General features: G+C 43.9%; 6 protein-coding genes across 6 annotated transcripts; 3 read left to right on the top strand and 3 right to left on the bottom strand.

Moving 5' to 3' along the window:
• Positions 1–3,458: 3,458 nt before the first annotated feature.
• CCR75_008745 (uncharacterized protein) lies at positions 3,459–6,500 on the bottom strand (the record flags this gene model as incomplete). Its single annotated transcript, XM_067966795.1, has 2 exons — positions 3,459–4,717; positions 4,782–6,500. 2 exons carry the CDS (start codon positions 6,498–6,500, stop codon positions 3,494–3,496), a joined length of 2,943 nt encoding a protein of 980 aa, XP_067816172.1. The 3' UTR covers positions 3,459–3,493.
• Positions 6,501–6,888: 388 nt separating this feature from the next.
• On the top strand, positions 6,889–7,553 carry CCR75_008744 (uncharacterized protein; the record flags this gene model as incomplete). Its single annotated transcript, XM_067966794.1, has 3 exons — positions 6,889–7,183; positions 7,244–7,359; positions 7,419–7,553. 3 exons carry the CDS (start codon positions 6,889–6,891, stop codon positions 7,551–7,553), a joined length of 546 nt encoding a protein of 181 aa, XP_067816171.1.
• A 185-nt stretch (positions 7,554–7,738) lies between these two features.
• On the bottom strand, positions 7,739–8,485 carry CCR75_008743 (uncharacterized protein; the record flags this gene model as incomplete). The annotated part of the gene is made up of 3 exons (XM_067966793.1): positions 7,739–8,053; positions 8,122–8,193; positions 8,270–8,485. The coding sequence occupies 3 exons, from the start codon at positions 8,483–8,485 to the stop codon at positions 7,739–7,741; spliced, it is 603 nt and encodes a 200-aa protein (XP_067816178.1).
• Positions 8,486–10,097: 1,612 nt separating this feature from the next.
• CCR75_008742 (uncharacterized protein) lies at positions 10,098–10,397 on the top strand (the record flags this gene model as incomplete). The annotated part of the gene is made up of 1 exon (XM_067966792.1): positions 10,098–10,397. The coding sequence occupies one exon, from the start codon at positions 10,098–10,100 to the stop codon at positions 10,395–10,397; it is 300 nt and encodes a 99-aa protein (XP_067816177.1).
• A 501-nt stretch (positions 10,398–10,898) lies between these two features.
• On the bottom strand, positions 10,899–11,837 carry CCR75_008741 (uncharacterized protein; the record flags this gene model as incomplete). The annotated part of the gene is made up of 1 exon (XM_067966791.1): positions 10,899–11,837. The coding sequence occupies one exon, from the start codon at positions 11,835–11,837 to the stop codon at positions 10,899–10,901; it is 939 nt and encodes a 312-aa protein (XP_067816176.1).
• A 74-nt stretch (positions 11,838–11,911) lies between these two features.
• CCR75_008740 (uncharacterized protein) lies at positions 11,912–13,333 on the top strand (the record flags this gene model as incomplete). Its single annotated transcript, XM_067966790.1, has 3 exons — positions 11,912–12,018; positions 12,093–12,190; positions 12,254–13,333. The coding sequence occupies 3 exons, from the start codon at positions 11,912–11,914 to the stop codon at positions 12,856–12,858; spliced, it is 810 nt and encodes a 269-aa protein (XP_067816175.1). The 3' UTR covers positions 12,859–13,333.
• Positions 13,334–13,556: the final 223 nt, after the last annotated feature.

Raw genomic sequence — 13,556 nt, 5'->3', positions numbered from 1 at the left:
CATGGTGTATCCGACAAGGAGTTAGTTACGCAACTTCCTTATCCAGCGAACGTTAACTTGTCGCTTCAAGTGCATAAAAAGGGTTTGACCCAAAATGACCTGGCGAACCGCCAATAGTGTTACTATTAAACTCAGTATGGTGCCACCTCGGCCGACCACACTCGGTGGACTTAGACGTGCCACTCCACGTATCTCAGGGATATTGCGATCCCATTCTCGATGATGATGCATCGGCCATTGACAGCGCCAACATATGATGCATTTCGGCCTTAGGCCAACAATGCTTTCAGCATTTAGTGAATCGTTATTATAACGAGTGTCACTCGACAGAGTACGTGCCATTCCACTTATTTCTGCTGAGTCGGGCTCAGAATTAATGTTTCAACATTAGAGTTTATTAACTCAGACATGCCAATGTCTAAAACACTGACAGAATCATTCAATGATCCGCGCCAATAGCGCTTTTGTTGCCTAGCAAAGGTGGGTTCATGACTTTCCAATAATTTTCTCGGAACATTGCGCGTGGTGCCTAAGTTCTTAGTCCTCCAATCGATCCATGACTCATGGTGTTCTAACCAGGCCATACCAAGGAAGAGATCATATCTCGAATCCAAATAAAGGACGAGACAGCGTTCCATAATGTCAAAGTCCAGAAACTATATACCTAAGTTCAATGGAACTTTGGGGACAGTGACACGAGTCCCAGTCGCTAAGCGAACAGTGATTGTATCACCTTCATGCGCTCTTAGCGCCTCAACGTATTGTTGACTTCCTTCAAGGGAAAGGCGTCGAGCATAATTGCAAGACGCTCCAGAGTCAATTGAAATTGACCACGGCTTATCAAAGCCCTTTACAGTCGCTTGAGCGACTAGCAAGTCAGGCTTGTACTCTCGCCCCGTGCCATTGAGCACCGAGCTAATTGGGGCTAGGTTCTGTTTATTCTCACCCCCTAGAGATTCGTCAGAGCCTAGGTCTTCCCCAGTAGGGCACCCCGCACCTACTGGGTATCGACGTTTTCCCGCACCGTACCATATTTCTGGTATAGGTCGGAGTTGGAGCTCTTTCGAGCTTTATGCGAATTTTCGAAGAGGGCAGGCAGGGCGTAATTGTTTCGTGCTCCACGCATATAACATCTACGGATGGTTATGCTGTTTCACAGCTTGTAGAGCCTCTTCTCCTTCCTCAACGAGGCTTAAATCCATAGGTGCCGTTCTATTAGACTGAACCCATGTGCTCGAAGAGCTTGTTCGGCAGACAGGCGTGCTAACGCGAGCAGACTTAAAGTCGAACTCGGCGCGTAGCGCTATGGTAACTGCCTCTTCGACTGCAGCCGGATGAGAACGGAACAATTCCGTCCGGGCAACGCCCTCATTGAGACCCCCCCATAAAGATTGTTACTCCAATTGCTTCTTGCACCGGGTTTTGATGCATAGATGCAATGAGAGTTCTCAACTCATGGACTAAATCCCCTAGGGTTCTTTAACCCTGTTGAGTCACTAGTAGCCGTGATCGAATGCGAAAAGTCTGATCAGCCGGTGCAATGATGCTGGTCATTTGCTGTTTCAGCGAATTTCATGAGGGAAAAGCGTCGTTTATGGACGTGCTGCATGATAGTGCCCACTCCATGGCTCTACCTCCAAGTTTGGAAATGGCTATAGCCACCTTTTGCCATTCTGTTAAGAACAAGGCAAAATCAATGGACATTTCTATCTGCTTAATCTAAAAAGGGAGATTTCCCCCTCTTTTCCCTCAAATGTCTTCCCATTTACAGTTAGGGGATGAGCTTTCGGATCTGAGTCAGGTACAGAGATGTACCGGGTTGGCATAGATACCGCTAAGTGGTTCTGTGCCTGACCAATCAGGGAGGCTTCGTATCGCATGAAGGCTTCAAGCCTTGCATGCAGGACCTCTGGTGGCTGGGAGATAATGAATCCCACGTGTTCAAGTCCAAATAAGGTTTTGAGCTTGTCATAAGCGGCGCGTTCCGCTTCTGAAAGTTCTGGAACCTCTTCCATTTTCGTGAGAGTTTAGTCTAGTAAAGACTCAGGCGTCGATTGACTACAAGTGCTACCAGGTGTAGCGGAGCTACCTCACTCCTAAAGTCAGAGGAAGACTTAGAGACTCAGAGAGTCACTTAGTTCTATTGAACTAATGGGTTTAACAACTCAGGGAGTCGTACAAGCTAATAAAGCTTAAGGAATACTTGTTCAAGGGGTTCAGGGGTTCGTAGATCCAAGTGGCAACTAGCGCCCAAGAGGATATACCTTAGAAAGGCTTATATCTCTCACAAATCAATGCGCAAGCCTTAGAAAGGCACTTAACGCTTTAAGATCAAAAGGGAAACTGCACTTTATTTAATTATTTAAATCTAGAAACCTTACCCTAGCTAATTTAAAAAAGATTTTGGCCGCCAGATTTATATCTGGCGGCTACCACATTTGTTACTCATATTAATAATAAAAAATAGGATTTAAGTAACTAACTATTTTAAAATTAGACAAAAGGGTATTTAACTGATAAAGTAAATTTACCACAACAACGGTTCTCCTACCGATGTGTGCCCCATTGCAAAAGAGGCTAAGCTAAGAATGATTTTATTTTACTTTACTAAAGTAAAATAAATTCATCCTTAGCTTAACCTCCCAAGACTAACTAACATGCCCTTATTGCTTATTTCCAGCTCAACTTCTCCCTCGCTGCTCGGTTTGCTCCTCTTTCTTTTCGCTCTTTTTATGACTTGCCAATAAGTGCGGACGCTCTTGGCTTTTTCTCACCTGTTAAAAACCGTATATTTAACATCGTCAAACGAAAACACGGTTTCGGTGTGTCCAGGGGCAACTCTCATGTAGATAGTTAGGATGTGTGGCTATAGCAATTCCCCAATTTAATTTAGGGGGGGTGATGTGCCAAAGGCCAAAAGCGCGATCTAAAGACGATTCAAAAGAATAATTGTTGATTTTTGGATGCAGTGATCCATACGATTTATAGTTTTCTTACAAAAATGTTTTTTACTTAAACACAAAGTATTATAGTAACAATTATTAATACACAATTTATTTTGTTTTCATTTACAGTGAAAATATTTTATATGACGTTTTTATTCAATGCAGACGGGAGGGGGTGTGGCTATGCTAAAAGGTGTGTGTGGATATTAATTAACAACCTTGAAGTATTAGTTTCATGTAACGATACACCCCTTTACACGACACGTGGTGTCGTAATAATTGCGTTTTCGCACAATGGCAAGCTCAAGCGAGATAGAATGATCCTTGTAGGAGGCTCGTAGTTTGCATTGTTAAAAGCATCATCACGTCACATTGTGGCGAAACTGGTAGCGTTGCTTTGTCCACCAGGGCACCTTTGATTTTTTGTAATCCACCTTCTTTATACGACAGCAATTTTAATAACTCCACGCCCAAAGATTGGCTTCATAATAAGACAAAGATTATTAATAAGTTCATAGAATACCCATTAAGTTGGATTGATATCCTTTTTATTGACCCAATACAGGACGTGCAGCTACGATTGCAAAGCGTAGTCGTCTTAAAAATTGTACTGGAAAGTCAAAAAGCTGCTCCAGTGGCACTGTATCCATCCATTGGACGATCTTTGCCAACACTTGACGTCGCTTAGCCAACTTTGCTTTACTTGAATGGTCCAGAATCACGCTTAAGCACACGGATGAGCACGCTACGACCAATTGTAGCTGATCCTCTGGTTTTATCAAGTCGTCCACAGACTTGAACGAAATTAGCTGCATCAGCCACGAGAGAACACTGACTATATATTCTTCGCTGAAATTCGTCTGCTGTGCGGTAGAAAAGTGCGCAAGATGCCCCACAACCATCACGATTCCGTTCTTTACCTCCCGGCAGCCATTTGTAAACAACTCTCGACACCGTTGAAGACTAAAGCTGTGCATGACAACGTCCGGGCCATACACGGCAGTACATAACTCTAGACACTTGGCCATCTCAAAGTAGTCAACATTCGGAGCTTGACATGCAATCCAGAGCTTCTCAACAAACACAATCCGATCGGGTGCATTCCCTTCCTTTAAGTCTGGTCGCTGGATCGCGTCTCCGATCCGATGAAGCATGGTCAGACTTGATTGATGCAGCAGGAGCTCGTGTCCTGCAGCAGCGGCATCAGAAATGGCTACCAAGACGTGTAGCAGCGTATCTTGCAGCAACGTACGACGCTCGATACACTCGTGGTCAAACTCGCGCACGATCATAGCGGGGTAGACTTCTAGCATCACCATCGTCAAATACAGACCTCGGAGAGTCGGATTTTCGACCACAAGGTCAAAGAGCAACACACGAGCTCGGGCCAGTTGGCTCGATGCTTTACACAGGTAGGAATACAGGGCACATATATGCGATAGAAAAACCGTATCGTGACTTTGTTGCCTAGACCTTGAGATGCGCGATGTATTGCTGGACAGCGAATCGCCTAGTTGGAATCGCTCGCCAAGTAATAAGCTCTGGAGATGCAGCAAACAGTCGTCGACCATTGATAACGCAGGAAATTGCGACGATCGACGCATGAGACGTAAGAGCACTTGGCTACAAAGCCAACTAAGTCCCCATTTGCTTTCTTGCAAGAATCGCCGCGATCTCGGGGTTCGAAAGATGCCAAGCGCTCCAGACACCACAGCAAGAGGAGAGACGTGCAGATTTTGGAACGTATCGGCAAGAACGTGACATAACGCTGTCTGTGAAAGAAATACAAAGTATTACGCACCTAAAATTTCGAAGCATAGAAAATTAAAAACGTACCACATGGTCGGGATGTGTATCGAAATATCGAATGCTCTGGTGAACTAATACCAGTAAAGTGCGTCGAGCGTACGTGCTGTCGGCTTCTTCGTCTTTGCCAATTGCAATGGCATGTTTCAAGACAACCAATGATTTTTTTATTCGTTGCTCGTCCATCGTAGCTACTAAAGGCTTCTTTGCCTTCTCCCCGTCATCCCGTTTGACCCTCTTGCTTGAAGTCGCATCCACATCTTCAGTTTTTCGAACTCGTGTACGAGGAATTTCTTGTATGGTGGATTCAAAGTGATCGACGGGGGGATCCTTCATATTAGCTTTCGGTGGCTCTACAAGATTATTCGGTTCTGCGACGCGAGGATGTACCAGCTCATTTATTGTTGCATTTTCGTTGAGTCCAGACGGAGTTACCTCATCGTTAGAAGCTCTGACCGGCAAAGACTCCATTGATACAATTGATTGCTCAATAGAGACAACTGGATTCGTGTCTTTCTTTAAGCTCATTGTAGTTGTTCTCGTGTCTAATTCAAGAGGATCTGACAGCAAGTCAGCAATAGCAATTTCTTGGTTGCACGTCGAGACAACTAAATTCTTTCGTTCAAGATCGACTGTCTTTTCTTCACTAGGCGTGGTAATTAGATCGTCATCCAACTTGTCCGTACAGACACCTATCTCGTCACTGTCACAACTACTACTCGAATCGCTGTCACTAGTTGAGCTGCTCAAGCTTAAAGAGCTGTCTCTTTTTGCCGGCATTCCCTTCTCTTCTTCAGACTCTAATGCTGCCAACTCGTTATCCAGTTCATCATCAATTGACAATCCAACATCTTGCGGCTTCTCGGCAACTTTTATCATGTCACGCCTTGACTCAATCTCATTTGCAAGCTTCTTTGTCTCTTCGTCATCGCTACTAAAAGCCAATTCTTGGTCAATCTCACTTGAAATTGCCACATCAAACGATTGGAGCGGTTCATTCTCAATGCCATCGGCAGTGCCTTCCATTGAAGTACCTAATCTTTCCTCGTCACTACTACTCTCCAACTCCTTGTCTATTTCAAGCTCTACTGCCCCAATTTCCGCTAAAATTATCTTTTCCTCGCTAGATTTTGCAATTTCATGTTCGTGGAGCACCTTCTCTTCAGTCAAATCAACTGCCAGAATCTCGTCCAAGGCTGCACTACTCGTCAAGTTTTTTTCAAGTATCGGTAAACAAAGTTCTTCTCTATCGAATTTCGTGTCCTTCATTGCATTCTCAAAAGGGTGCCGCCACAGTTTTGGGACCACTTTGTCATCCTGCGTCTGCATGGACAATCTACTGCGCTTGCGAGACGGACTCGTGTCCATCGTCTGCACGCATCGGTCCACAAATCGCATCGTACTTGAAATTGTCTGACTCGAGCGCGTCACGTGTACCGTTGTGTCCGTTTGGGTTGCCATTTCTGCAAATTCTTTTGAATTTGCCAGATTTTTAGGCCGTTTGGAAGCTTTGACATGCACATTCAATTGCTGTTTCATCGTTTCTTCGTCCCGTACTAACGTTTCAACTCGAAGACGGTACTCTTTTAGCCGCGCCGCGGCCTCCTTGAGCTTGGAATTCGTCAGCTTCTTATACTCTTGAGCCTTCTTGACCTGCTTCTTCAGCTGTGCAATTGTCTCTGCCTGGCACTCGATAATATCTGCTTGCGAAATCTGTGCCGCCGCAAGTGCATCATCTTCATTATCCATTGAGTGGTTTGTGGTACAAAATAGAATTTTTACATTTCATGTCATTTCTAAGCGACATTTTTTGGTCAGATGGCTATTCATCACGTCAATAAAAAAATAATTTGGTAGGCACATCCGACAATAATAGAAATGTTGGTGCTGAAAATAGCTATAACCGATACATTTCGCTAATGTGTCTAGACAATTAAATTGTGATTTGACCAAAGCTCACAAACTAAGTACTATTCCACATTAGCGTGTGCCTTGCGCTACGTAGACATGGTGTTAGACTTTAATTTTGCTAGTCTGGTAGTACTATATGGTAACATGTGGTGTTCGAAACTTGATAAAAACATCATAAAACAATGTTTTTGATTATATCGGGATAGACGGGTTGAAGAAAAACATTATGGAAATGCTTGCTCGTGTCCGTGGACTTCGATGCCTTATTAAAGCCAATACCCCAAGGCTGTCCGGCATTCAGCGTGGTTTCCGCAACTATCCGATCAAGCTATTATGTCGCAACCACAAATTTACGCGCAAAGCTGCGGCCAAATACTTTGAAGTGGAGCGCGAATGGAACTTAGGCATCGAGCTTAAGCCGTCTGAGGTTAAGTCGCTGCGAGACCACAATGCGGATCTGTCCACTGCGTTCGGCGCCTTTTATAAGCATGAATTGTATCTACATGACCTCAACATTCCAGGTACGACACAATACTATTGCCTAAAGGGTTGTCAGTTTGACTAGAGACTTGTGCGGATAGTGTGGCGTCACGGGCTTATAGGACGACCCGAGTCAACGCGCGTGCGCAAGCTGCTAGCAAATCGCTCCGAGCTCAAGAAACTAGAAGAATTTGCCAATCGACCAAATGCACAGCTGGTAAGGATCTCAATGGTCGATTGCGTAGACTTTCTTAACAACTAAATGGCGGGTAATAGATTCCAATGCGAGTTGAGGTCGGAGTTACTGGCTGGATTAAAGTCATCATGGCAGCGTGTTTCAAGCAAGGTCAAGTCGACAACCGAAGACGTGACGACACACGAGAGATTCAACGGCAGCTTCGGGACTGGTAATGGAATTAAAGAGAACCACGGTACTCGAAAATGGAATCAGCAGTGCAATAAAAAATTAAACGCATTAATCAAACTTTTTGTAGTCACCAAGGATGGCACGACATGTTGCAACGCCACTTTTTTCGTGTCTTTTGCCCCTTAGCATCATTATTCCCAGCTTGCTGCGTTGGCCTTCCTCGGCCAAACTAACAGCAGCCTCCAGACTTTTTCTTGCCACCTCCGTACGGGTCCACAATTTCCGGGAGCGCATTGCTTTCCGCCGAAGCTGTAGGCAGGGCTTGGCTGATTTGGATAAACAAGTCAGACACATTTGTGTCCTCCTTTGCACTGGTTTCGATGAAAAGCGCACCAATCTCTTCGGCGTAGGCGCGCGCCTGGGACGCCGGTACCTCTCGCTTCTCTTCCAGATCGCTCTTGTTGCCGGCAATGGCAATAACAATATTGTCAGGACCCAATTGCTTCAATTCTTTCACCCAATTTTTAAGGGTCGTCAGCGATTGCTGTGACCAAGCAATTACATGTTCGTTAGAACAATACATTTAAACTAAATTGATACAGAAGTACATACCTTTCTTGTAATGTCGTATACAACGATGGCGGCAGCCGCTCCTCTGTAGTACATAGGGGCCAAGCTGTGATACTGACGTTCAAAGTAATAGCAAACAGATATCAAGCGAAATGAAACAAAAACGTCCTCTGATCCAAAAAAGTGCTACCTTTTCTTGGCCAGCAGTGTCCCAAATCTGGTACTTAATTGGCGTGTCATTGACTACGATCATTTTGGACATGAAGGAGGCGCCGATGGTCGACTCCGAGTACGGCCGAAAATTGTTGGTCACAAAGCGCAGTACCAGGGACGACTTGCCAACACCCGTGTCTCCCAGCAACACCACCTTCACCTCGCGCGCCTTGCTGTTGCCTGCGTCCGCCATTGTTTAATATTACAGTCGGCCGACGTCTGCGTTGTGTTCTTCTCTTTTGTCGCTCTATGCCAAGAAAAAGGGAGTTTTTCGCCAATTGTAGACGAGAAAAACACAATGACATTAAGTATCACTGAATTGTTTATTTACAACTTAGGCTGGTCGGAAAATGACAAATACGTCACGAATGACAGGTAACTTTTAAAACAAGACATTTAATTTTAATTTTAAGAAAAACTCGAGAAATTACTTTGGTTGCCAAATCTACTTATTTGTAAATAAATTCCGCATTAGTAATTACACTTTTTACGAAACGACTGGAAGCCAAAATTGGCAGAGGTACTGATTCATCATTCGTCGTCTTTGCGAGCATGCGCATTTGTATTACCTCTTTCAGATGCCAATTCTGCGCGTTTATCGTCCCAATGATTTACTACTCTAGAATTACACTGATTTTGGTGATGAATGACATTTTGTTGAGGGACTATTTTACTTATATAATGGAATGGAGACACGTGTTGTGCGAGAATGATGAAAGTTTAGCTTTTTTCTTAGGAAGTGCCGTCTGATTATGTTGAACATTATGACGACAGAAAGCTGTCAAGCTCCATAGGGGTTACTGAGACTCCACAACTTTATCCGATGTGTATTGCTCGAAAGTAGATGCTATCGCCGGAGCTAGCGTGGGCAAAAGCCATGAAGCTCGGTTGATGTGTGACTGCTATGCGTTTGCATTATAAATATAAGTTAATACCATTAAACTAAATACCCGTGACTCCTCTTATCTTCTTGTACTTAATCACATGGTTTTATGTGCAACATTGCAAGTTCTATGGTGAAGACTAGGTCTTGTCACGGTACAATTTCATGTGGCGCTCAACGGTGAGCTTTCGCTATTCATATGTCATGCTCGTCACATATTTGCATATTTGTGTCGATGCGAATTCGACAAAACGATTATAAGAAAAAATTGGCGAACATGACTGTCTCTGAGCTGTCTTTAACGCGCGAGATAACTTTTAGATTAATTGACTTGTAAGCGGCAATCAGATTTTTTAAATGCTGGAACTTCACGTTTGTAAATAATAATATTTGACGACAACCGAGCAGTCGCCATAGCCGACGGATGCTACTACAGCGCGTATTCATAGCATTGTTATCCTCATTTGCCTCAGCAGCGACTTCTTTCTCGCTCGACAGTATGTCATTGCTCTTGGAAGATATACATTTTTCTATGGTAAGTGTGTACCTGCCGCATTTCAAGATTCTTCGCCACATAGTGGACTCAGCAGCTCACGGAAACTTAGCCTTCTGTTGCTGGGCTGCTTTTCTTTTACAAATCAGCAAAGTTTTCGTATCACCAATTTGCAGTTCTGGCAACATTTTGAATGAATTACCTCTTCACTATTCGACCATTTCATCGCCGCGGGGTTCCGAGTCTTACAGAAGCGACTGATTTACACGGTCGTCCATTTGGACATGCAGTTCCTCTTATTATTGGAGCAATGTTAGTAATCCTTTTGTGGTCGAGAAAATGTCAAGCCCGAGAGAGACGCTTTAGGGTGTGATTTATCGTCGTGGCGTGGTTATATCACCAGCCTCGGGATGGAATGCGGCGTGGGTTATGGCTTTGGCCATTCGGATCGACTCAACCTGTAAAGAATCCCGTGTATATAATTACAGAGGTGGTTTTGTCATATATGATTGCAAAGTTGTGGAACAACGCTCCTCTAATGACAAAGATGGAGAGCTGAAGTATAAATTGCATACAGAAAATAAGGGGAAACGTTCAGATCAAGAGGATGGTGGCAAACACGAAAAAGATATTGCAAGCTCGCTTACAATTCCAGAAATGCGAATTTCTCTCCAAGCCAAAGTGACCTTGACATTCTCGCAACAGATGCACCACACTCTTATCGTCTAAGCATCGCAAGTCATCCTATTGCAGTTGCATGTTGGCTGAGTTTTATGAGTAGTACTCTTTTATTCTATTCGATGGCAGCCAGCATACTTCGATGCCAACTAAAAGTGACTTATTTTCGTTTATCGTCAGTTATTGATACATGATATCTTTTAGGCACACAGCGAGACTCGAAATGACAAATTGAGAATCTCTCATTCATAAAAACAAAAGGGTATTTAACACACAAAGTAAATATACCACAACAACAACGAAGTGTGCAGTGTATAAATTTACCAAGGGCAATATTAAGAATAAAGACAATTTTTTTTCCTAGGTAATAGTAATGTGACGGATACCGTGACAACAAAAAAGGTCTGAGAGCACTCTCTCTAATGTGGATCATTGAAGCCTATTTTTGATGGAGAAATGGATTTTTTTAGCAAGAATTACTTAGCGCTAAATGTGAGGGATAGAATGTTGGTTCGAATAAAAAGTAATTTAAGTTCACCATTAAAATCGCTATCATATACCAGCGACATGTTTTCCAATCGCCCGCAGCGCTTTTTTTAAATGCTTGGAATTCGACAACATATGGTTGGCACCCGGAATCGATAAAAATGTCTTCGGCTCGGCCGCTGCGGCAAAAATTTCTTCCCCGTTTGCATAAGGAACATCAGTGTCAGCGTCCCCATGAATTACTAACAGCGGTGGCAGACCCGATCCTGACACCGAGTTTAGAATATTTAGCGAGCCGTCATAGTACTCATCAATGTAATCTTTATCTAGCCGCACGAAGATCTTCGATGGTGCGTTGGCATCAGTCAGCTCGGTTGTGGAATGGATTCCATCGAGCGATAATTCCACATTCTTTGGCAATGGGCAGCTTTCAACCAAATAAAACTCCTTCCAGCACCAGCCTCGTTGCTCACTCTGCTCCAGTTGATTCTTGGTAAAATCAAAATGGACCCCTTTTGTCATGTCGAGCAAGCCAGCGATTACTGTAATAGTATCCGACATATGTTTGTCACGTAGTAATGCGCCCAAGATAGCGCCTGTCGAAAGTCCGACCGTGTGTACTTTGCCGTTTCCACGCAACAGCTGCGCGCGAATGTACTTGCAGACAGCGATCGTATCTTCAACTTCTATCGAGATAAGCTTGTCTGTAAATCGCAGTTCATTGTCCGACCCAGGGACACCCGCAAAATTAAATGTTACAAATATATTATTCCGATCGTTTTGGTGAACCCAAAACTCGGCCAATTTCGCAGATACCCGAGAGGCAAAATCGACCTTGGTGGGATGCACACTCATGTCTGGAAAGCCATGGAGGTACACCATCGCGTCGTCATAGGTATGTTCCTTGTATGCGTCAGAGGTAGCTACAATCGCCAACAGCTTCCGATTAGATCCGAGAGCAGTCTCCGTAGCAGGCACTTCGATACAAACGTGGCGCAGATGCATTTTTTAAAGTCAAATGAAGTAAAGAGCTATATGTTTTCTGAATTTCCAAAAATATACAAATATACATATCATCAATGCCTCCTGTGCCTCCAGAACGTCGCGTCGACGAAGGCGCTGCGCCTAAGAGCTTTGGCGACGTGGCGTCTTGTAGCTACTGTGTAGGATTCAGCGTTTACACCAAGTAGGAGCCTAGAGGCTGCGTACTGGTCATTCATTTGCTTGATATAACCAACCATATCAATGCCTCTTTTATAGAGCCATGTGGCGTGATCGCCAAACCCCGGAATGCAGAGGCATCGAAATGACCGTAAACTTGAGCCGAGAGCGTCTTCAGGAACTAAGAGAGCGATCTTGTAAGAATGAACTGAGACTGTTCATGAGAAAGCATCCGTAACACGAATTTGCTGTATTCTTAGCACACCCGAGGAAGGAAGAATTCACTTTCATAGGCGTCGGGCTATCCGCATATTCATCGGAATGGATGAAGGAGGGCACCCATTTGCCTTTTGTCAAGGGGGTCAGCATTATTGCTATCCACACCGAGGTTAACGATGAACTGATGAAGCACATTGAGGAGCGGAAACGAATTAAGCGCGAGCTTCAGAAGAACGCAGGAAATCGAGGTGATTTACAGGATGGTGGAAGCGACGATTTAATTGACGACAACGACGATGACGATACCTTTGGTTATGAGGATGAAGAAGCGGTGGATGACGGACAAGCACTTGTTGAGAGCGAAGTGGTACACGGTTTGAAGACGCCGCGTGGTCCAGCAGTAGTACCGGCGTCTATCACTGTGGGGGAGATGAAGGATCGTATCGTGGAAACAACGAGTCACTCAGTAAATGCCATGTACAAGTTCTGGGAACGTCGTATGGATGGATTCAGTGACCGTTATCTGGACTCGTGTAGACGACTGAAGGAGCAGATGGAAATTCAAGTCGTGAACACACCGCGTAATGCTACTTGGCTCCTACGTCGTATTGATGAGTACATGTTTGGAGATGAAAAGGACAAATAATAAAGCACAGTGTACTGTACGACCACGTTATGTTGATTATAGGTAAATGTGATGTAAAGAAGTTGTTTGTGGCGTTGGGAAGAAACACTGTATTGGGAAGGATACGCCGGGTAATTTATTGCATACTATATCAGCTGCGCTCTGCGTGACAAGTTGACTTGATCTTTACAAACAACCTTAATCGTCTATTACTGATTCTGAATGCGTAACGAGTATTTTAATTTTAATAACTTTGTGATTGCATGCACAAAACTGGACCATTCCTGGCCGCGGGATTCAATATGATTCATGTCTTTCCTAGATTGCCAGTTATCATATTGCATCTGCTCATTAAGATCATTAGCATCAAGCTATCTGCCAATACTCATGATCCCGTATCATTTTCGCGCCTCGCGGATAGCCCTTAAACGACACCGATTTACCACTTTGATCATTTTTAATCATACTGTAAGCAGTGATACTTAAGTTATCCATCCGACCACTGACAAAATATAACGAGCTGACGCTGTATTGACACAAGCAGCCCTTATGCCACCAATAAATTTACTTACGCGATGTCAAAAGTCGGTCAATCAAGTCAAATATCAAAAGTTCGCATGATTTGAGTCAGCAGCTCTAGGGACGATGGTATTTATATTAGAATCGAGACATGATTTAAAATAGTTAATCGCTAAATTCCCATTTATTACAGGTAAGAT

This window comes from Bremia lactucae, linkage group LG14 (genome assembly GCF_004359215.1).
Source record: "Bremia lactucae strain SF5 linkage group LG14, whole genome shotgun sequence".
NCBI lineage: Eukaryota > Oomycota > Peronosporomycetes > Peronosporales > Peronosporaceae > Bremia > Bremia lactucae.
The sequence above is the reverse complement of the archived record's forward strand: the minus strand, read 5'-3'. Positions and strand labels throughout refer to the sequence as shown.